The sequence below is a fragment of the Phoenix dactylifera genome, unplaced genomic scaffold (genome assembly GCF_009389715.1).
Source record: "Phoenix dactylifera cultivar Barhee BC4 unplaced genomic scaffold, palm_55x_up_171113_PBpolish2nd_filt_p 000121F, whole genome shotgun sequence".
In the NCBI taxonomy this organism is placed as follows: domain Eukaryota; kingdom Viridiplantae; phylum Streptophyta; class Magnoliopsida; order Arecales; family Arecaceae; genus Phoenix; species Phoenix dactylifera.
The window spans coordinates 1,223,467-1,244,754 of NW_024067689.1; the positions used below are offsets into that span (position 1 = coordinate 1,223,467).

The 21,288-nt window shown below is 37.0% G+C and overlaps 1 protein-coding gene across 3 annotated transcripts; it reads left to right on the plus strand.

Moving 5' to 3' along the window:
* Positions 1–330: 330 nt before the first annotated feature.
* LOC103722239 (golgin candidate 4) lies at positions 331–17,906 on the plus strand. 3 transcript variants are annotated; one of them, XM_008812713.4, is made up of 15 exons: positions 331–1,053; positions 2,965–3,063; positions 3,835–3,963; positions 5,094–5,291; positions 5,509–5,644; positions 5,750–5,814; positions 8,314–8,484; positions 8,680–8,793; positions 9,202–9,321; positions 10,203–10,499; positions 10,659–10,724; positions 13,061–13,263; positions 15,516–15,570; positions 15,672–15,857; positions 17,378–17,906. In XM_008812713.4, exons 1-15 carry the CDS (start codon positions 835–837, stop codon positions 17,684–17,686), a joined length of 2,367 nt encoding a protein of 788 aa, XP_008810935.2. In that variant the 5' UTR covers positions 331–834; the 3' UTR covers positions 17,687–17,906. The 3 variants fall into 3 exon arrangements, with proteins under 3 accessions (XP_008810935.2, XP_026666251.2, XP_038972648.1); XM_026810450.2 differs by lacking the exon at positions 3,835–3,963; XM_039116720.1 differs by lacking the exon at positions 2,965–3,063.
* The last annotated feature ends 3,382 nt before the right edge of the window (positions 17,907–21,288 follow it).

The window sequence follows — 21,288 nt, forward strand, 5'->3', positions numbered from 1 at the left end:
GATGGGTTTAGACTGCTTTGAGATAAGTGCAATGAATGATCTAATGGTGGATGGAAGGAAGATAAATCCTTCTTTCGCAATTGCATTGCCTCTCCCGAAGCCTTTCGTCTCCCGATTGCCCGTGCTCCTTTGCTCCAACTGTTGACGCCTCACTGGAGCAACCGCTGCTTCCTTCGCTTCATCCCATGGAATCGAAATCGGAGAGAGAGGGAAGGGGATGGGATTACGGCGAACGGGGGGAGGGGCCGGCGAGTTAGAAGAGGGAGAGAGGGGGAGAGAGAGGGAGGGAGGGAGGGAGCGAGAGGAAGCGAACGGAGAGAAGAACGCCAGAGAAGGAAGTGGGGAGAGAGAGGGAGGATGGGTTGATCGGTGGGGGTAACTTGAGATAATCAACGGCTATGATTAATCATATTTTTAGAAAAAGAAAGGGAAAAAGAAAACGCACGCAAACCCTTTTTGTTTTTTTTGAGAGGAGTTTATTTTCATCGCTCTAATTAAATCTTCCGTGTCCGTAAACCCTTCTCATAGGAGCCGACCCACCCGTTCGTCGACAGAACCACCGCTATCTTATTTCCTGCACGAAGGCATCACCTCCCGAGATCCAAATATTTTTCCAAGAAAACAACGACACAATTGAACGATTCTCCTCCTGGAATTATTCCCCTATAAAAAAAATCCATCGCACCACCGCCCTTCCTCTTCTCCAGATCTACCGACCTCTCGAATCCCTCTTTTCGATCTTCATCGGGATCGCATTCTTGCCCAAGATTTCGTCTTCTTGATCGCGGGCTGGAAGGGGGCTGTGGGACAGTGGGATACGAGAAGAATCGGAGGATGCGGAATTCGATCACGACGTACAGGGAGAGCCTCTCGCGGATCGCCAGCGAGGTGCTGGACGACGAGGAAGAGCTCGAGAACCCCCAGACTCGAGGGGCGGTGGGGGAGGATTCGCCGGCTTCCGGGCGCCGGTTTTCTCGCCGGCGATCTTCGAGGTTTAGGTCCCCAACCGGTTCTCCGGTCGCCAATGGGACCGATTCGGGGTCCCAGGACGAGGTATGATGATAGATTTTTGAGTTTTTTTTATGAGAATTATTTGGCTATTAGGTTGATTTAGATTTCAGATTGGGTTAATACTTGCTGGTCGTGGAATTATGGATCTTTGTGACCATTTTGGGAAAAAAAGGTTTCCTGATTTCAGCGCGACAAATCTCGCCTTGGTAGTTTAGAGCTGGCGTTATCTTCTCACTAGTTGAGCTTCAGGATCCTGACTTTGGCTTGAAAATTTGGCAAATAAACCTTCTTTGGTTTGGAGGTTGGGAATTAGTAGTCATATCTTTTACAAAACCAGATTGGTATTGAAAATTTATCTGAATCCATACAAGAGCATCCGAATCTTTCAATCAATATTAAACTTAGTATCTGCACGAGGAGCCAGATGGTATTATTGTCTTTTTTAGAGTCGTCCTTGATTCTTATGTCATTTTGTTCAATCTGTAAAAAGTCTAGGATTCTTAGATGATCTCTCAAAGTACAAAAAGATGGTGGTAAGGTTCAATTTGATAAAAAAATGATAACATAAGCTCTTCCTTGCAATATAGTTTGGAATATGACAATGGTGATACTTGGGAGAAAGATCTCATCGTGCCCACGGAACTGTTTGGTTGTTTTTTGTCGGTGAGCGGGATTTACACTGGAGAACAGAGCTTTCAATGTTATACTTCTTGGTTTTTTTTTTTTTTTTTTGGTGAGCGGGATTTGCAACTGAGAACAGAGTTTTCAAAGTTATACTTCTCCATAATCCTTTGGAGCCCAAGGTGGCAAGAAGGAGCTGGGTTTTCAGGAGATTTTCTATGTAGTTCATTGGTGTGCTCCCAACTTCAAAGTTGAAAGTTGGGGCGATCAACTTTAATAACTGGTGCCTTGCTTCATGGGTGCAAGATAGGATGTTTGAAAAGCACAATATTTGTGTAGAAGAGGCGAGTTTGCATGTGCACACATATCTGTGTGATTTATGATGTTACCTGAACCAAAATCAACACTTGGACATGGACGTTGGTACCACACTTGGGTACTAGTTTGGAAAAATAAATTCTTAAATATTAGAAAGATTTGATACCTACGTGTTTTTCCCCCTTGTTATAAGCACCTCACTCAATGTACCAAAGGTATATTCTGGTATAATGTAGAATAAGCTGTCCTGCCTTTATTTAGTTTCCATCATAAAAATGGCATATCTTGATATGTTACTTTCATTTGCAGCTGTAACTGAGGTTAGCATTTCTTACTTGTAAATTAGTCTTCAGTAGGAATGTTCTTCATGTTAAGATATTTCCTTCCCCACATGCTCAAGTGCAAACTTGGAATTTCAGCAAAAACAATGAGAAGATCGATGTCATGTTAATTTCACTCATATAAGGATAGGTCTACAGCCTTATTTATCATGTCAAGATTGTTAGATATCATAGATGTTGAGAATAATTGTCAAGAAGCAGTTCCCTCAGATTCTCGACTAGCTAGGATTATCTTTCTGATCAGTGGGATTTATTGACTTATATGTTGGTCATATGTCCAATTCTTTCCTGTAAGAGTATAATGGCAAATGTTGTCCATGGCTGGTTACAATAATGAATCAGGTTAGCTGGGTGGCTAGGTAGATGTTTACATGATGTGTGCAGTGAGCTACTTACTGTTATATTAATCTCAAGCAAATCATGTTCTGTTTCCGACTCTGCTTTATATTAACAATACTTCATTGTACCCATGTGAAACTTGGGTTAATTTTTCCAAGGAATTAAAGATATTCCCTAGAATCTCTGTCTCATTTACTGTAGGATTTGGTTCATTGGATCATGCTGGCTTTTAGTTTTTTCTTACCTGCATAGTATTTTCATATTTAGCAGGAGATTGCTTACATGTAATGATGAATGACATGTGTAAGTGATAAAACTGTTCCTTTTATCGTAGATAGCAAAATACAAAGCAGATATCCAGAAGCTTCAAGCATCTGAAGCTGAAATTAAGGCACTTTCATTTAATTATGCTGCTATGTTGAAGGAGAAAGAGGTATGATAATTGCACATGGTGCTTCTTTTCCTCCGTGACTACAAGTAACCTCTTCGCTTTAATATCTGCTGTCTTTTTTTAGGTTCTTTTGTCTTTTGTATGTGGACTTGCATAATTTGGTGCCGTATTTTGTCCTTTTTTCAACTTTAGGGGAATAGAAAATTTCCATTTTTTAATTTTTTATGCATGATTTGGTAGCATATGATAGCTTTGTTGGTTTCCTATTATTAGCTATATAGCTTTTTATTTCGAGGGCTTCAAGAAAATTGATTTTTCAATTCCTTATATCTTTTGGATGTGTACGTGTCTATATGGTTATTATATTTTTTGTGCATCACTTTATAGCATATAATATCTCTGATGGTTCCTTGTTGGTTAATTTTCTATTATGTGGGCTACAGAAAAATGATTTTTTTAAATTCTTGATGTCTGTTGGAATTATACATTTTACAATGGTTATTATAATTTTCTCAAGAGGTCCTCCCTGATAAATCTTGTAGGTTAGTTGGACTGAGTTCAAATGATGTTCCTTCTTTATTATGGAAGATCTTTCTATCACCTCCCTTTTGTCAAGCATACCTTTTTTTCACTCGTGAACATACTATATTTTAACAATTATTTCCAAAATTTTAACTTTGCCCGTCATCTTTTTTGATTGGAGTTCTTTTATATAGTCAAAAATACATAGTGATGCCTATAGCTTGACACAACAAATGTCGATTCTGGCTTTAGGCATATGTTACATTGTATTTATCTTGTCATATTTGACAGGAGCAACTTTCTAAACTATGTGAGGAAAATGGTTCATTAAGGAAAAGTTTGGAGGCAAAAAATGCTCTTGGACATACATCAAAAGACGAGAGCCTTAAAACATTATCAAATAGCTCTGATGCGTTCAAGGTAATCTTTCCATGAAAGATGTTTTATAGAACCATATTATTCAATTCGATAGATTTAGAAGTCTAAAATGATAGGCTGGAAAGTGTTTAACTTATCAAATTACTAACTAGGACTTACTAAGAATGTATTTTTGTGCCTCTTCTCTTTATTATGCAGTAGTACGTAGACTGTGCATTGTATGGAACCTGTTACAGGTTTAAATGCTTTATGCTTGGATTAGTTAACCTTGTCGTTATTCCTTATCAAGTAAGCTGGTAAATCAAATCATCTTCTTCAACTTTATGTTAATTTTTCATGATTTCTGGAGCTGTAGACATACTTAAGTATGATCCTTTGTTCAGTTGAATATAAGGATTCCTTTGCTTCTCACATTATGATAGGTTTTAGCTTGTGAACATTTTGAATTTTGTTGGAAAAGGCATCAATCTCCATTCTTCATACATAGTCTTCTATAGGAGTGGTCAAAAGAAAAAAAAGAGAAAAAAGAAAAACCTTGATGACTTGTTTCAATGAAGGCTGGTGACCTTTATTCAGGGAAAAATAGTAAAAAGAATTCATAGAGTGAATGCCATTGGTTGAGATAACATTTGTTTGTTCTTTTCATTGTCATGATCTTATTTGCATATCATATAATATTATATAGTTGGTGCAAAAGTCATGCAAGTGAATGTTTTTGCATTTTCAAGTTTGTGTATGTGTGTCTATGCTAATGTTTGAATTACACGGTTATAACATGCATAACTTGTAGACTTGCCTGTCTAGACACCTGGTCACGGAAAACCTTTCCACTGCAACTCTTCTGCTCTCTCTCTCTCTGTGTCTTACACACTCAAATTTCCTTTTGGCAAGTTGTGCTTCTCTACTGTTTTTGTTTCTTTATTGTTCTGCAGCTGTTACTTAGATGGTTACAGTCATCACAATCACATTGTTACGGAATCATTACTTTCTGCTTTCACATCATCCATTATTTTCAATATATGTTTGTTCAATTGTTATATGGAGATGCACACAATTGCCACTACTATGCTAATGGTACAGCTTTTAGTCTTTAATATTTTTATAGAAAATTTTATCCTATTGTCACCTTCATTTAGGCCATTGATTGCTCATTCAGTTTGAGATCTTTGCAGAGCACTGCTGACCAATCACCCATCAGACGACAGCGACATACAGCTCAAGAAAATTCTAATTCTCCAGGAAACCATGCACCGCAAGGTCATGCTTCCACACAGGATGGATACAGCAACAGTCGTATGCAACCAAATCAATTTGATGCTGTGCAACGAAAGAGAGAGCTGAAATTTGTGAATTCACAGGGCAATGGGAAGGTACTTACAATAATATTTTTTTTCTTCACTCTCGCTCCAATGGATGTGTAGAAACAATTTATGACAATAAACTTGATACAATTGGTTGATAAATATTTGACTTTATATGATAAGGTAATATTTGTTCAGTATTCTCTTGATGCATGCAGACATCATGTACTGCAATTGTTTATATACAATGAATTTACATGATTTTAGTAAATTAATCATTTTGTAGGAGTACCCAGATTTGCTTGAGGAAAACAGATCATTGGCAGCAGCACAGGCTAGACTTGAGTCTGAAATTAAACAACTCAAGGCACAACTTGACAATGAATGTGAGAATGCAACAATCATGAAGCGGAAGTTAGGAGGTGTCATCTTGTGATTATGCGTTTGCTCCTTTGAATTGATAAAATAGTTTGTGGGCATAATTCCTTCATTATTTAATCTCATTACTGATATTTTTTTTTACTCAGAGGAGCATCAGCTGAATGAATCTTCTTGGAGGGAACTCCACGATTTGAAGATGGACAAGGAGAAGGTAAGTTATACTCTGAACTTCCAGTAAGAATTTTGAGCATTATATGTATTTTCTTTTTATCCTTTGACAGCATCTTGGTTTTAGTCTATCCATCATTACTTAAAAGTTGTCCACAATTCATTATGTCCTCTGTGTTCACTGCTCAGACTCAACATGCTTCCGAGCTAATTGGTTGACTAGGATTTCTGATACATGTTAATGACAACTTTATTATTCCTCTGTCAACTTAGTGCTGAGTTTCTTGGTCTCCTTTGTGTGAAAGTGCCATTAAAATCAACTTTGATTGCTCTGTGGTAACTTAGCTTTGTCTATGATTAATTACCGTGTCATTGAGATGGAAAAAATTGTGTTTCAAGGTTCCTAGAATATGTAAGGGTTAGTGGTCTAAATGAAGCCAGACTTGAACTTCATCAGCACGTGCTTTAGAAGACTTTTAAAGCGGAGAGGTTAATTATTGAGGTACAGAAGTGGACTGTTTTAGCATTGCATGTTGGCTTAAGGGACAATTTCCTGCTCCTGGAGGCTGGTTTGATCTTTTGAGGAAGCTTGATATATATTTTAATGGTCGAGAACATCACAAATTGTAGTTCTACTAAGTGTGAACTCTCTTATAGGTTGGTTAGCATGCATATTATTTTTTTTTGGCGAGGAACACTTTCCCCTTCTCGGACAAATTAATTTTTTTGGATCCTTTTCCCTTTTTATTTGAACCATGTGCTTTCACCATCCCAAGTTCAAGTAAGAAAAGTGGATGTTTTTTTTTCAATTTCCAATATATATTTCTCAAGGTTACTTCTGTATTAAATATAAGAATGACAAATATATGCAGCTTCTTTCTCTTGATGTTATGTATCCCTTGTGCCCTTTGAACTTGTTTAGTTATGGGGTTGTCTTATATGTGCTTCATTTCCATTTTGCCATCCTTTCTCATTTCTTTTTTCTTTTTTTGCTTCCTAGTTCTCTTTGTTGCTTAATTTCCAGATCTTGGAAGCACTCTATGATATATAAGTGAGAAACATGTCATATAAAATGCACATGAGGAAGTGAGGTGGATTTATTTTAGTGAAGTGAAAACACAAACATAGAGAGAGAACCATTAAAGCAGCATCCTGATAACATCTAATGATGTGGGGAAATATGTTTCTTTGTAACAATGTCTAATTGTTCTCTATTTCCTTGCCCATAAAATGACGTGTTCCTTGTGTTGGACCCAAGAGCAATCCTTGACCTTAAAAGCAAGGCACATTCCATCTATAGGATCAATTTTGATGGCCTTATCAATGTCCATCAAAGTTTTGAAATTTTTAATACTGTTTCTCAACCAGCTGTCAACCTGTTGTGAGTTGATTTCAGATTCTTACCAAAGCAACTTTTGGGCAAGAGAGGCGCTTGCCTTAAAACATAGAGTACTGGTTAAAGAAGGTAGACTATATTTTTGTCACAATTGAGGGAAAACTGGATGCTGATGTCAGGTTTGCTAATGACTGTATCAAGTCTAGACTATATAACTGGAGAAGGTGATACAATTTTGTGCGCAGGTGCTACACAGCTTACCTGCTTGCAGATTCTGCCTTAGAATTTTGCCATTCACTTTTAGTTTTCTTCTGTCAATCTGTTGATGTAATATACCTTGTATGCTCTGTTGCATCTTAATTCCTTTTTAATCTAATGACGGCTGAACTCTTATGCTTCTGAAACTCTTTTCTTCAGATCATTTCAATTTCTTTTCTCAATAATATCAATTCTTTTTTAACTTTAGCTTTGTTAACTTGCTAATGAATGTTTATACAATTATAAAATCTTGGCATTATTTGGTGTGCATCAGATTGTGCAGCTGATGCTCTTACATTATATTGTTGCATGCATATGTTGCATCATCAATTAGCTTCATCAATCTTAAATGCAGTAATTTTTGGTATGTGCAATGCATGTGAAATACAATCTGTTATTGATGCTACTTTCTTGTCTCTCACTCTCTATCACATTAAAAGTTCTGAAATATATTGAGACCAAAATCCACTAATTTTTGGCATGTGCAATGCATGTGAAATACATCTGTTAAATGCAGTATCCTTTTCATTGATGCTTCTTTCTTGCATCTCACTCTCTATTACATTTTTGAGAGACATTGGCTGAACGTGGGTGCATCAATGAAGAAAAGTTTTTACTAATCAAAGCTTTTAAGCACATGGGATTAAGGACCATGAGTGGTTGGATGATTCACCCCTATGTGCAAACTTCTTTAATGTACCCCGTGTATATTATAATCATTCCCTAACAGTGATGGGCATAAAGATACCATTATAAAAGAATTACCAGCTATATTGTGTGTTTTCTGAGTATTTCTATGTACATCTTATGCTTTTATGATGCCAGATCTAATAGCACATATGCCCAATTTTCTAGTATCTTTTTTCTGGAATGTAATGTTTTTCTTACTCTCTCTCTCTCTCTCTCTCTCTCTTCTATGAAATGAATGTTTTTGTATTTAACTGGCAGACCTCAATTGTGATGAAAGAGTTGCAAAAGGAATTGAATGAGAAGATATCAGAACTAAGTCGACTGCAAGCAGAGTTAAGCAGAAGGGACATCAAAGAAGAGTCAAATGAATCTCTGGGGAGTTTGAAAAATGCAATCAGGACTTTAGAGAAGGAAAACGCAAAATTGAAGGTTGATACAGATAAACTTCTTTAGTGAAACATGCTTCAGGTCATATGGTTGTGCTTTTATAGTCTTTATTTACTAGTGCTCTTGGATCAGTTTTTCATTTTTCAAAGACCTAACTGATTGCAATGATCAGAATACCTTTTACTGAATGCATGAGTACTTTCAAATTTATTCTTTCTTACGGATATCTTTTTGCAGGTAGAGAAGAATGAACTTGAAGCAAATCTGCAACTTTGCATGAAGAGTGCATCTGAAAAGAATGATGCTGATGATCTGGACTCTCAGAATAGGAAGTCAAGTAACTCACATGAGGTAGTCCTTATCTCTCCTTCTTGGTATTAATGAGCAGGCACTAGTTCATGCATGGTTTCAGACCATGTCACATGTTAGAATATCTCTGTAAAAACCATCATTCTTCCCTACTTGCTTAGCCAGCTTCTTTTTTCTGATTTTCTTGGCTGTACTCATTTACGTTTGGTGTGAGGAGCCGGTGTACCAAAACAAAAAAAAGATCATTCTTGTCCCAACTTTTTGCAGCTAATGTAAAGGCATGACAACAATCTGGTGGGGTTGACCATGTCAATTCTGCTTTGTCATTCATTGCTACCTGAGCATATTGCATATCACAAAGTAGAAGTCTGATATTTTGTGTTTTTCATAGTGATGATGCAAAGGAAGGGGATATTCAGGACTAATCTGTGTTTACTTGTAATGTTGAAGGTGACAGAAGAGATGACTCTGTCAATAAGGAAGTTGGAGGGAACATTAAAAGACACCTGCAAAGAACGAGACAAAGCATTGCAAGAATTGGCCCGACTCAAACAGCACATATTAGAGAAGGTAATAGTTTCCCATTTCTTTATAAGACGTTGAACTCTTCTAATTATAGGTCTACATCTATAGCAGACTATCTGGTCACTAATGACTGTTAAGACCACTGTCAAAAACTCTCAAACAGTTTGCATCACCATGTTTTTTCAATTATTTCATCATATCTCTGTACAAATATTTGAAAGTGCGTACTGGGAATTTGGTAATTCCTATTTCTCAGATCGACTGCCCATGGGCATTTGGAATAAAGAGGAAATATGATTGTGTCAGCGAGTATTAATCTATCGAGTTCTCTAGAATATTTCAGATAAATGCCCCTTCAAAAAGTGTACATATTAACTTATCTAAACTTTATCTATATATTTTTTTAGAAAAAAAGTATATTCTGCATTGTGGAATCTGGACCATTTTATTGAATGCCAGAATAAACTGTTACGATCCAGATTCTCTAAGTCTGAAAAGTTATTTGATAATAGTGATGATATTGTAGTCTTGAGTTGCACCGCATCACATCAAATTATTTTTCTTTTTTCCATCATGTAGAAACATGTTAGAAAGAAATGTTAAGACATGTGATGGTCATTCTGCTAGCTGAATTCTTGACTCATTTTGTGGTATATGTTAGATGATTTACTCTTCTAATAGATGACAAAGGATTTATAACACCAAGTGCCCAAGGTTTTTCCACACGGTTTTCTTTGGAATTTACAATTTTAGTTTTTATTGTTTTGTGCACTCATCTATCTTATGTCTGATACCAGTTTGAAGCTTCTACCTATTCAAATTGAATTTTGATGGGTCTTGGCATTGTTAGTTTAAAACTGCCTAAGGTGGTGCCCTGTGGAATATGGTTGGATTAAGAAAACTCATTGTACTATCGTATTTTCCAGGAACTTGAAGATTCAGATAAGATGGATGAGGACAGCAAAATCATTGAGGAGCTTCGTGCAAATTGTGAATATCAAAGAGCTCACATATTGCAGTTGGAGAAGGCTTTAAAGCAGGAAATATCAAAGAAAGAGGAAATCAAAAAGATCAAAAGTGATGAACTTCTCAAGTCAAATGAAATAATTAATGATCTGAAGCAAAAACTTGCAAATTGTATGAGCACAGTTGAATCAAAAGATCTTGAACTGCTGAATCTTCAGACTGCCCTTGGCCAATACTATGCTGAAAGTGAAGCAAGGGTAAGTGTTACATATTTCTATGCCATGCTTCTCACAGGTTTCAGGTTTGTTTTTTTACACACGTTGAACATTGTAATGTAATTTCTGTCAATAAAAAACCAATCAATTAGAGGGACCTAGTTTATTGATGTTTGGTTTTGTCTGGATGCCCATTAATAGGAACGATTAGGAAGAGATTTGGCTATGGAAAGAGAAGAGTCAACTAAACTTTCTGAATCTTTAAAGGTAACCCTCCTTCCATATGTTCTAGACAACTCGTTGGTTAATTTCTAACTCATATTTCTTTATCTCGTTACAAAAGAAAGGACAATCTGTTCTTATAGATCTATATGTATTACATTCCTCGGATGAGTTATGATTACATTTTCAATTATAGCTTGTAATTAAGTGCTTCAGTATGTTTTGAATCTCTACATGTACCGTAATAACCAAATTTGCAGTTGGAATGCACCCCCGAGTTTATAGTTACATGCACATATATATCATTTTCCATTTTACCTTTATACGAAGAGTTGCTTTTTCTTTTTCATTTCTAAGATTTATATGGTATAGCTCGAACTTTGGTTCAAACCTTTCCGGGATAAGTTCTCAAGAACTGTTATTATAACAATTTTTATATAAGTTAGTGTGATGTCTAGGTAAATTGCCGCTCTGAGATTCAAAGCTGTGATACAGATTTAATATGAGATCTTGTATTGATGCTATCCTATTATCTTGACCAAGGTATGCCGAATCGGTACCGGTCGCCTATCGGACCGGTTCGGTATCGGTTAGGTATCGGTCGAACCGATAACAACGCGTGTGGCGCGTTGTGGACGATGCCACAGGCTATGGCATTTAAATGCCACAGAGCGCCCGAAGGCATACCGGTGCGAACCGGTCCAACTCGTACCGGGTACGTCCTCCGTACCGTTTTCCACCGCCGTATCGGACTGATCCGGTACAGGTACGGGCCGGTTCAGCATACCATGATCTTGACATATGCATAAAATGGACTTAAGAACGTGCTATATCCATTGACTTTGGTTGGCTACTTGATTCCTACTTAGCTAATGACTCATCAAATCACAATAAACAATGACTTGGAATTTGGAAAGCATCTCCAATTTTCTTTTCATTACTTCTTTCCAAGATTTCATTTGTTTACCAAATGGAACCTCAAAGGTTGCATCCTCTTTGCATAACTAATACAAATATTTATCTTGTTGATCTCTTATCATGTGAGTGATTCATAAGCATCTATTTCATGAAATGATGTTTCAAGGTACCTAATATAGATAGAACATGTCAGTAATGATATTACTTGTGCATCTTTCATTTTTTAACTTTCATTATATCTTTCGGAGGTCTTGACCCTTGACCATCATAGCCATGGATGTATGTGTTGACTGCATGAACATGGTGATAGTTTCAATTGATTTTGAAAATCTAAATATAATATGCGAACAAACACTTGTAGTTACATGCATGTGATACCAAGCATATCCATTTATAAGTATGCAATCCAATAATATCAGATTTTGTCTTAATTTGTTTAAGGCATGATGAGAAAATAATGCTAAAAGTAATTTTTGTTCATTCCTTATATGGGTTAAGTCTCTTCTAGGGAAACTTTACCATGCTAGCATAGGGTTGACTAGAGCCAATGGTACATCTTAGGGCCCAGGCATTCTTGTGGATAGCTATTAAGTAGGATTTTAACTGTTGATCAACTCGCCAAGTGCGAGATCTGTATTGACAGACGGTGCAAGTGTTCCAAAGTGACTGAGACCATGGACACTTGCTAGCTGACAGCGTTACTGAATTTGTCTTGCTTATTTTGCTGGCATCTACAAGATTTGCATTTTTGCAGTTGGGGGAGACTGTTGGCTCCTGGCCTAGGTCCTCAAAAATCAAAAATTCAAAAGTTGATGACATATGATCACTCATGGATAGGAGCCTTGGCCTCATTGGTGTTTGCTGGATCATTGACTTTGAATTGTTACTTTCTCAAAGGAGGTTCCGGGAGATGACTATTTTGTTCTTTCTTTTTTGTTCCCAATTTTTCTTCTTCCCTGAGCAGCTTTTTGAGGTTACTTCATGTTAGGTTTGGAGAACAGTAGAGGGACTTACTGGACTGTCTCTTGGCTGGTGCGTCAGTGGCATATCTCTGTGTATTCTGGTTCAGTCATTAGAGCTGACTCATGCCTACCCTGGAGCTAGCTTTATGATGATGGGGCATTTCATTGTCACTTAAAAATATAATCCATTGTATGAAAGCTTAGTTTGTGTATCTTTCAAAGACAAATTTGTCATCCATGAATATGCAATCCTTATGTTCCACCTTTTTAATCTGAGCACCCAATATGTAAAGTTCAGCTATTTTTTAAGTAGCATGAACAATGGTACATGGTCTTTAAGCCCTTGATTAGGCAAAGCTTTGATCTTGTTACTTTTACATTGCAGACTGTCATCTTCAAAAGCTTCATGTTATTGTCCTTGTCAGAATTCTTTAAATGATTTTCTTGTTATTCATACACTAATATTATCACTGTAATATCATTTTCTTTTCCATCTTCTAGGTTGCACACCAAGGGCTGGAAATGTCAAATAGAGAGAAGGAAGAGATGGCTGCTAAACTTATGCAAGCTGAGAGGATGTTATCAGAGTCCAAGCACTCCATACAGAAGCTTGAGGAGGAGAATTCAAAATTACGCCGGGCACTTGAGCAGAGTATGACAAGACTAAATAGGATGTCACTTGATTCAGATAATTATGTCGACAGGTTACTTCTTTGGCCTTGTTTTCAAGTCATTTGCATAAAGCCATTTTTTGTGAACACCCTTGGATTATGTTGGTTGAAATTATTGGTCTTCATTAGATGGGTCTAGCTTCACAGTTTTATTCACTGACAAAGTTATGTGCAATTTTGAGTTCTTAATCCCCAACGCTACTGAAAATGGATTGATCCATCATGTTGTAGTGGAAGAGTGTGCAGACAGGAGCTTGCATGTTGGTCTTTAGTAGAAAAGAGGGATCAAGTTTGATATAAAGTGGAAAGGGGTTTGTAAGGGTATGGAAGAGAGCTTGCACAAAACAAATAAAATAAGGGCATAAAAGGAAATAACAGGATTGGGAAGGTAACCCATATTTTCGCACTATAGTAGACACTAGTGTCTGGACCAAGCATTACCTTTTACCATTCTGCCCTAGGTGAATGTTGAGATCCTTGTCATCAAAATGGGGATAAATTGCAATATCAATGGATAGGTTTGGTGTGGAGGACATGCAACATTCATGGCTTTGAGCTCTAATCCAATGAAGAATGAGGTTCGCAATTGATCCTTTGTGCTGGATGATTCTTGTGGTGGTTAGTCAGGATCAGGATTGGGGTCTTTTGGTTATTCTTCTCTTAATAAATTAGTAGTTTTTCTTTCAAGTAGAAATATTAAAATAATGGTACCTCTCTCTCTCTATGTGTACTCATGTAGAGTAGAATTTGTCTCTAAGGAGACAGATGAGTTGATGACTTGTTTTAGTTTGTGGTCTGCTTTTCAACTGCATTTGTACAACATTTGCCTACCTTACTAGTAAGTAAATATGTCATATTTGAAAACTTGTGCTTCATCTCTCTTGCCAACCTGCCTGCCCAAATTATTAATAGACCTTCAAACATGAATAAGCAAGACTCTTTTTAGTAGCATGTTCTGATTATATTGTGAGCTCTGTTTAAAGGTCTTTTAAATTAATCCGAACACTAGTATCAAGAAAAGCACCTTCCCACCACCCTATGGAGTAAAAATTTTTTTTCTTCAAATTTATTAGAAATTTATATATGAATCTGGTGATTCCAAACATCTTTAGTTGACCATGTAAGCTTCAACTTATTTGTCATTCCATATTGGGTTCAGAGGAGCACCCTATTGTCATGATTTTTTCTTCAGTCTCTAGTCAATCGCTATTGCACCTTTGGAAGTAATTACACAAACCTCCTCTAATGTTTTTAAGTAGATCGCATGAGTTGAATGGATACATTCTTTTCATGTTGGAATGGCTGACGAGGTAAAGGATTTGAGGTCAGTCACATCTACTGGGATAGTAAACAGGTGGTAGACTGGTTGTCTGGAAGGAGTCGATAATTTTGCATGTGTCTTCGGAGAAAACTCAGTGCTGAAATTAAACTTTGTACCAATAAGAGAATGATACTATGAGAACATCCAAAACCTTGAACATCCCATTTCCATAATAGTCATTTTTAAGCTTTCCCAGTGATATTCTTTGGGGCAACCGTGCATTGAAAATCTTTTTCTCCTTCCAAATGTGCAAAAATAATCTTTGATTTATAGTCTGTCTTTATTATCTGTGGACAGGCATCTTTTCTTTGTAGCATTAATAGTTTAGTTATTTCCAGGCATTTGCTTTGGAAGTTCAATTCTGCATCCCTTGCTGCCCTCCTTTCATTCATCTTTGACGTTTGGTAGTTAGATCCGTGCTTCTTGGCAATTAGATTTTTTCCAACCCAGCCACATTATTGTCTGATATATTTGGATATATATATATATATATATATATATATATATTTCACAAATTGATGAGATCAATGTTATTGTAAATTAATGATCTCCATCATTGCAATTGTTATTTCTGGAGAGGCCAACATGTCTTTATAAATGCAGTGCTAAATGTTCTCTCATTTTCATATAATGTAGGATATTTCCTTGTTTAAGGCTTCTTTCAGCTGTCATGCTGTGATATATTCATTTTCTTGTCTGGATGGACATTTTTCTGAATTAAATGGATTTATATTCTTGTAATTAAATAGTGTTCATCATTGCAATTGCCATCTGCAAATAAGCCAACATATCTGGACAAATGTAGTGCTGTATCTTCTATCATCAAATTTTAGATTGACTCTAGGATATTTCCTTGTTTTAGAATTTATTTGCAACTCTCTGCAGTATATTTATTTTCTTATCTTCTTTTGGGCAAATTGAGCAACAAAACTCAAAAAATGGTGGATGTTGATGTTGCTGGCAGGCGTATTGTGATCAAATTATTAGTGACATATTTTCAAAGGAATCACAGCAAAGAGGTAATTACTTCTCCTATTGAGCAGATAATTTATGCAAGTTGGATGTACACACCCTTCTACAGATGGCCGTGGGCTAATTTGTGAAATTTAGTGATTGCCAGGTTCTGGATCTTATGGTTCGCATGCTAGGCTTTTCTGAGGAAGAGAAGCAAAGAATAGGTTTTGCTCAACATTCTGCAGGTAAAGGTGTTGTTCGAGGTGTCCTGGGTCTACCAGGACGCCTTGTTGGAGGTATCTTGGGAGGAAGCTCACCTGAAACATCTTCTCATGCATCTTCAGAAAACCAGGTTAGTTTTGTGTCCTTCACCACGCCCCGCCCGCCTGCCCCCACCAACCCAATACCTTCGGAACTCTTCTGTTTCATGATTCCCATCCTGATCTACCGTTAAGGCCTGTTTGGGAGAGCCCTGCTGGATCCAGCAGGATTCGCTGGTGAATGTCTCGGGGAGGGAGGGAGCCAAAGCGGGAGATGGAAGGTTGCAGGGCTAGATCTGTGCGCGCACAAGGATCGGACCATGACCCCCCATGCTATCCTTCTCCCGCTTCATACCTTCCTCTTCATACCATGTGCTCTCTCTCTCCCTGCCTATCCCACATGATCTGGCAGGATTTTGCCAAACAAGCCCTTAACAGAAGGGATTCATTATATTATATTGAAGTTTATTGGTAGTTCCAGATTCCGTAAATTGACTTTTGCAGACTCCCATATGTTGTCTTTGATGGGTTGAAATGGGCTAGGGTCTGCTGCTGTTCTGAACAGCCTAGATGCACTGCTAGGTATCATTGTTACACATAAGTCTGCATGTTTGTGAGATTGGCATGACATGAAAGGAAAATATCCATTACACATCAGTCTGCATGTTTGTGAGATTGGCATGATACAGAGATAAATATGTTTGTATTTGCATGCCATGACATTTGATCAAGTGGATTAACAACTTCAGTTGTGTGAAGAACATCTAAGCTGTTTAGGAGAAGTGAAACAAAATCCCTGCTAAAATCAATCATGGTACTATGCAGCGTGAAAAATTGTTGTTGGATCAATGTATCAACAGGTTGTTTAGAATTTGCTTGTATTTGTACTTTGGTCCATGGTGTTGTATCTGTTAGAAAAACAGAAGACTTATCAATCATGTGTTTGTAAGCATGTTGGCACCTCTATGGGTCATAAGTACTCATTAATTTGTGGATAGTGTGGTTAGTGAGATCCAAGGTCCACTATTCCTCAGCAAACAACAGACCAACTATGGCCTTCACAAACTTCGATAATTGGATGAGCCATGTTGGTTGAGTTGCTTGATTTTTTAAAGGGTTTTTTTGCATGAATACCCTCCTAAATATCAAATTTTGCATGAATATCCTTCCAAATTAATATTTGCATGTATATCCTCGCAAAACACTTGTTTTGCTATTTTACTCTCTTTTTTTATCTTTATTTTTGCATATGTGCCCATGCTATCTAATGCCGTTAAAAAATTAATGATTTCAAATTAAAATGATTAAAATATCTTTAATGGGTAGATGTGCAAAATGAAACATTTATAAGGCAATCACGATGGGGGACAAAAAAAGTAATTGCAAAATTTTATTTTATTTTTAATTAAAACAAATATGGTTTTTATTAACGGCGTTAGAAGGATCGTTATATTAGAGGCATTTGTGCAAAAACAGTGTTTTATGAGGGTAGAGAAATAAATATAAATTTTAAGGGGGTATTCACACAAATTTAAATTTTTAGAAGAGTATTCATGCAAAAAACTCTGTTTTAAATTTTTTTTAATTTTCTCATCGTTGTCTTGTTTGACAGTCATTTGCAGATATGTGGGTTGATTATCTTCTCAAAGAATCTGAAGAAAGAGGGAGGAGGGAATCTTCCGAAGCAGCCGGAGTATCTGCTAGTGCACAGGAGAGAAGCACAAGCTCTACAAGGATGCAATCAGCCCCTGAGAAAAGTACTAGTGGTGCTTCCAGTTTTCCGACTGTACAGATATCTAGACCTCCATCCAAACAAAATCAGCACTTTAAACCTTTAGATGCTGAATTTGCAACAGTTCCTCTTACATCCTCAGTCCATCCATCTGACAGTTCATTTTCAAGGTTGCCCCAGAGATACTGATATTAGAAATGTGCAGTGGAGGTAAGAGCTAATGAGGATACAGTTATTTAAAATTTGTTGAGGTAAATATTCCATTTGTTTATATGAAATGCAGTGTATTCTAATTTTGATTGCATTCTTTTAATATGTAAAAGAGTGGAGTGCACGTTTGTCATTCCACCGGTTATGATCAGAAAGTGCTGTTGCCTGAGTGGCCTAACTGGCCAAATTCTCTCTCTCACTCTCACTCTCTCTCTCTGACACACACAAATGGAAAATATATTTTAGCCAATTCTGTTTCAGCCAATGCTCGTGTTGCTGCTGGATGCACTTGTAATATAAGGTTGACAGACATGTAAAATGTCCTTAAAAGCAGAAAAAAGGGTATAATGATCCAATAAATTTCAGAACGGACCTTATCTATAGTCAAATAAAACTTTAACCTGTTTCTATTAATACAGAAATAAATATCTTTTTGTTACAAAACCCCCTTTTCTACCTCCTGAATAAAAAAAGACTCTTTTCTTTATTAGCATGTGTTGTTTCATGAGTGTCATTTGAGAGGTTACCAAATTATCAAACTGGGAAAATGTTGATGATTATGGGAAAATGTTCTATCAAGAAAGGGGGAAAATGATGCACATCTGTTTAAAATTGCATGATGGAATGGATGATATGATGATCAAATTAACCTTGTGAGTAGCTTAATATTTCCTCCCAATTTTTACTGTCTTGACCGGCATATATTTGTGCAATTGAATTAGAACATTGCATTTGCATAAGATACCTCTTCCTTTCCCTCATTTATTTGCAAACCCAATCTCGGTCTCTTAAAAGCAGATGGGCAGAAGTACTTCACACGATTTGGCCAGTTAGCACCTAAGACATAAGTTGGCGAGTTTCTGATTCCTCTGAGGGTGATGTGTGACAAAAGAAACGAAAGAATTTGGTTATCATCTTTTTGCAGCTTTACCACTTCAACTTCTTATCATCAAATCTCCGCATGAATGGTATAATATCATTGCCGAACGTGTGTAGGTAGGATGCACGAAAAGGAAAGACAAAACGAGTTAAGAAGAGGGCTAGATTGTTATATATTCATTAGAAAATAATCTCTTTCCCAGGTCATCAAATTCAGCAAGCATGCATTTACAGCTTGGTATCATATCATTGCCACCTGCGCATCAAAGAACTCAAATTTCAAGCTTTGCATTCAGGCTGAGACGGAAGCTTTGCCATTAGTACCAAAAAAAAAAAAAAAAAAACTTTGCCACCGCATCAAGGCACTGCCAAACAGCCTGGGGAAGACATTGTATGCCATTTTTCTCGTATTTAAGACACCGTATGCTACCTATTATTGTCAACCACAGCTCCAACATGCATTGCACCATTGACTCCACTGTAAGCATATACAGTCCTCAATGAAAGGATGCGACATCTGAACACAAGAATGCATAGAAAAAGAGCCGTTACAGACGGCGCAAGCTGATGATCCGCGACTTATACTGGATCAACTTACTATTCGAAACTGTTGCCCAAAGGGAAACGAAACTTCCAAACAGAAAAATCGCTACAGTACAAAACAAGTACATTCCAAAGCGTTTGAATGTTGAACTAAACAGCGATCTTTAATCTTTTTGTCATCGTTAAGGAGCAAAAAAATCACTCTAAATGTCTTCATTCACATGGCAGTTAAATCCTCCTAACAGACACTTAATTCCAAGGCCGGGGAACTGTTGGACGGAAGGTTGCAAGAGCCAAAACGGAAATCACATCGTTGAATTGATCGCCAAATCTTCATCTCACCGAACTTTAACCATCCGTAAGAACTTGGGAATGTCCATTGCCCATATAGATATTTTACCATAAGAATGTCATGAAGATAAAATTCGCACAAATCAAAAGGCATTTTGAGCGCAAAACTACAGCAACTTTGTCGATAACATTTTAAACGTTCTCACGTAAGTTCTGACCAGGATGTGTCTAAGATCTCGAAGATCCGGTTCCAAACTTAACCACAGCATACCTCCATTAGGTGAACAAAATGAAGAACCAATTTCTTCAAAAAAAATGAAAACATTTCCATTTCCTCAACAACAAAAATGTGCAAGGTAAGAAGTGATGACGCCCTTATCCGATTGCTGCAACGCGCGACGAAGTGGATTTTCCTGTCCATCTCCCCACAAAGTCTAAAACACAGAATAAGTGCAACAGCTCTCTAGCCAAAACTTTACTAAAGTCATTAAATTACATAGGCTTGCGAAGCCTCCTGAGGCCCCTAAATGATTTCAGACAAAACAAAATGAAAACAAACCATGTCTGAGTTCATTAAATAAAATAAGGTGACAAACCTGAAGCAGCTGCTTGGTAAGTCCACTCTAAGGCACATTTCTTATCATGAGCTCTTACTTCAACATGAGGACATCAATATCAAGCTAGAGTTCTATAAGAAGTACAATCACAGGAATTGATGGATATAGTCTCACAATAAATGCTAGACAGAGAATAACATACTACTTGCCACCAGCAACCAGATTTGAACAACACAGCTCCCGCCAAAGATTTTATCCAATTGTATCAATCTTGCAGAAGAAATTCATATATTTCAACATTCCTTTGAGCGACAACCCTCACCATCTGAAAAGTTAGCTCCAATTAACTATTTGCAATCCCTCACCCAGCATTTCTAGCCATACAAGAAAAATCTTGGATGAAACGGCCAGTAAATTGGCCAAAAAGCTCAATTAGCACTTGTTTAAGTTATTCAACCTGTCCATTGGCTTCTGCATGACCAACAGGTAAGGTTTTCCTTGTCATTATTGAATCAAGAGTCTGGTTCACCAATGTTCCAACAAAAGCATTTCCACCGTCCCTGTGCGTAATGGCAGATAAGTAACACAGACACACACACACAATAATCATCCTTTGTTTTAATCGGACATCATCTAAAAAGCTTTCTACTCATGTTTACCAAGAGATTGGTATTACCTCGATTCCACACTCATTTTAACATAATTCTGTAAACAAGTATAGAATGAATTCTTCAATAACATCTGTCACTGTCATTTTCAAGATCCCACATTTTTCAAAACCTCCTAACTGGTAAAATAGTTCAGATATATTACAATTAGCCACAGTTCAGAATGAGATTTCCTAGAAGATTAAATGCATATACATAAACTTCAAATGGAAATAAGTCATGTGAGATATTCCAATGGTTATCTTGAACCATCCAATAGAGGAATCATGTTTAACTACAAATCATATGCCAATTCAAACTCAGTTCCACTCCCTGCAGGCTAGTAGTCAGTTGCAGTGTAAAAAAAGAAAATTTTTGAAGATTCTTTAAGACTGAAAATACAAAAGAAAAAACAAGGTAAGAAGAACATGAATAGGAGAGAATTATGGTGCAAATCCTAGTATATGAAAATAAATAGTAAACACTTCTGTCTAAAATAAATTCCCTCGAGACCAGAGACCATAAAAGACCAACAAGCTGCACAACTTCAAAATGCGGTCTAGATCCCTAACAACTCCAATATGGGGTACAAATATAGGAGGCATGTTTCAATGACCCCTCAGTAGACAACTGAAACATGAGCTACAAGTTCAAAATGCAGTCT

What these genes read in the sequence shown, in the direction of transcription:
- LOC103722239 (XM_008812713.4), top strand. Translation starts at nt 835, where the DNA reads ATGCGGAATTCGATCACGACGTACAGGGAGAGCCTCTCGCGGATCGCC. An exon ending in AACAGCACATATTAGAGAAG is followed by an intron (nt 9,322 to 10,202) that starts GTAATAGTTTCC and finishes CGTATTTTCCAG; the next exon opens with GAACTTGAAGATTCAGATAA. An exon ending in ATGCTGAAAGTGAAGCAAGG is followed by an intron (nt 10,500 to 10,658) that starts GTAAGTGTTACA and finishes GCCCATTAATAG; the next exon opens with GAACGATTAGGAAGAGATTT.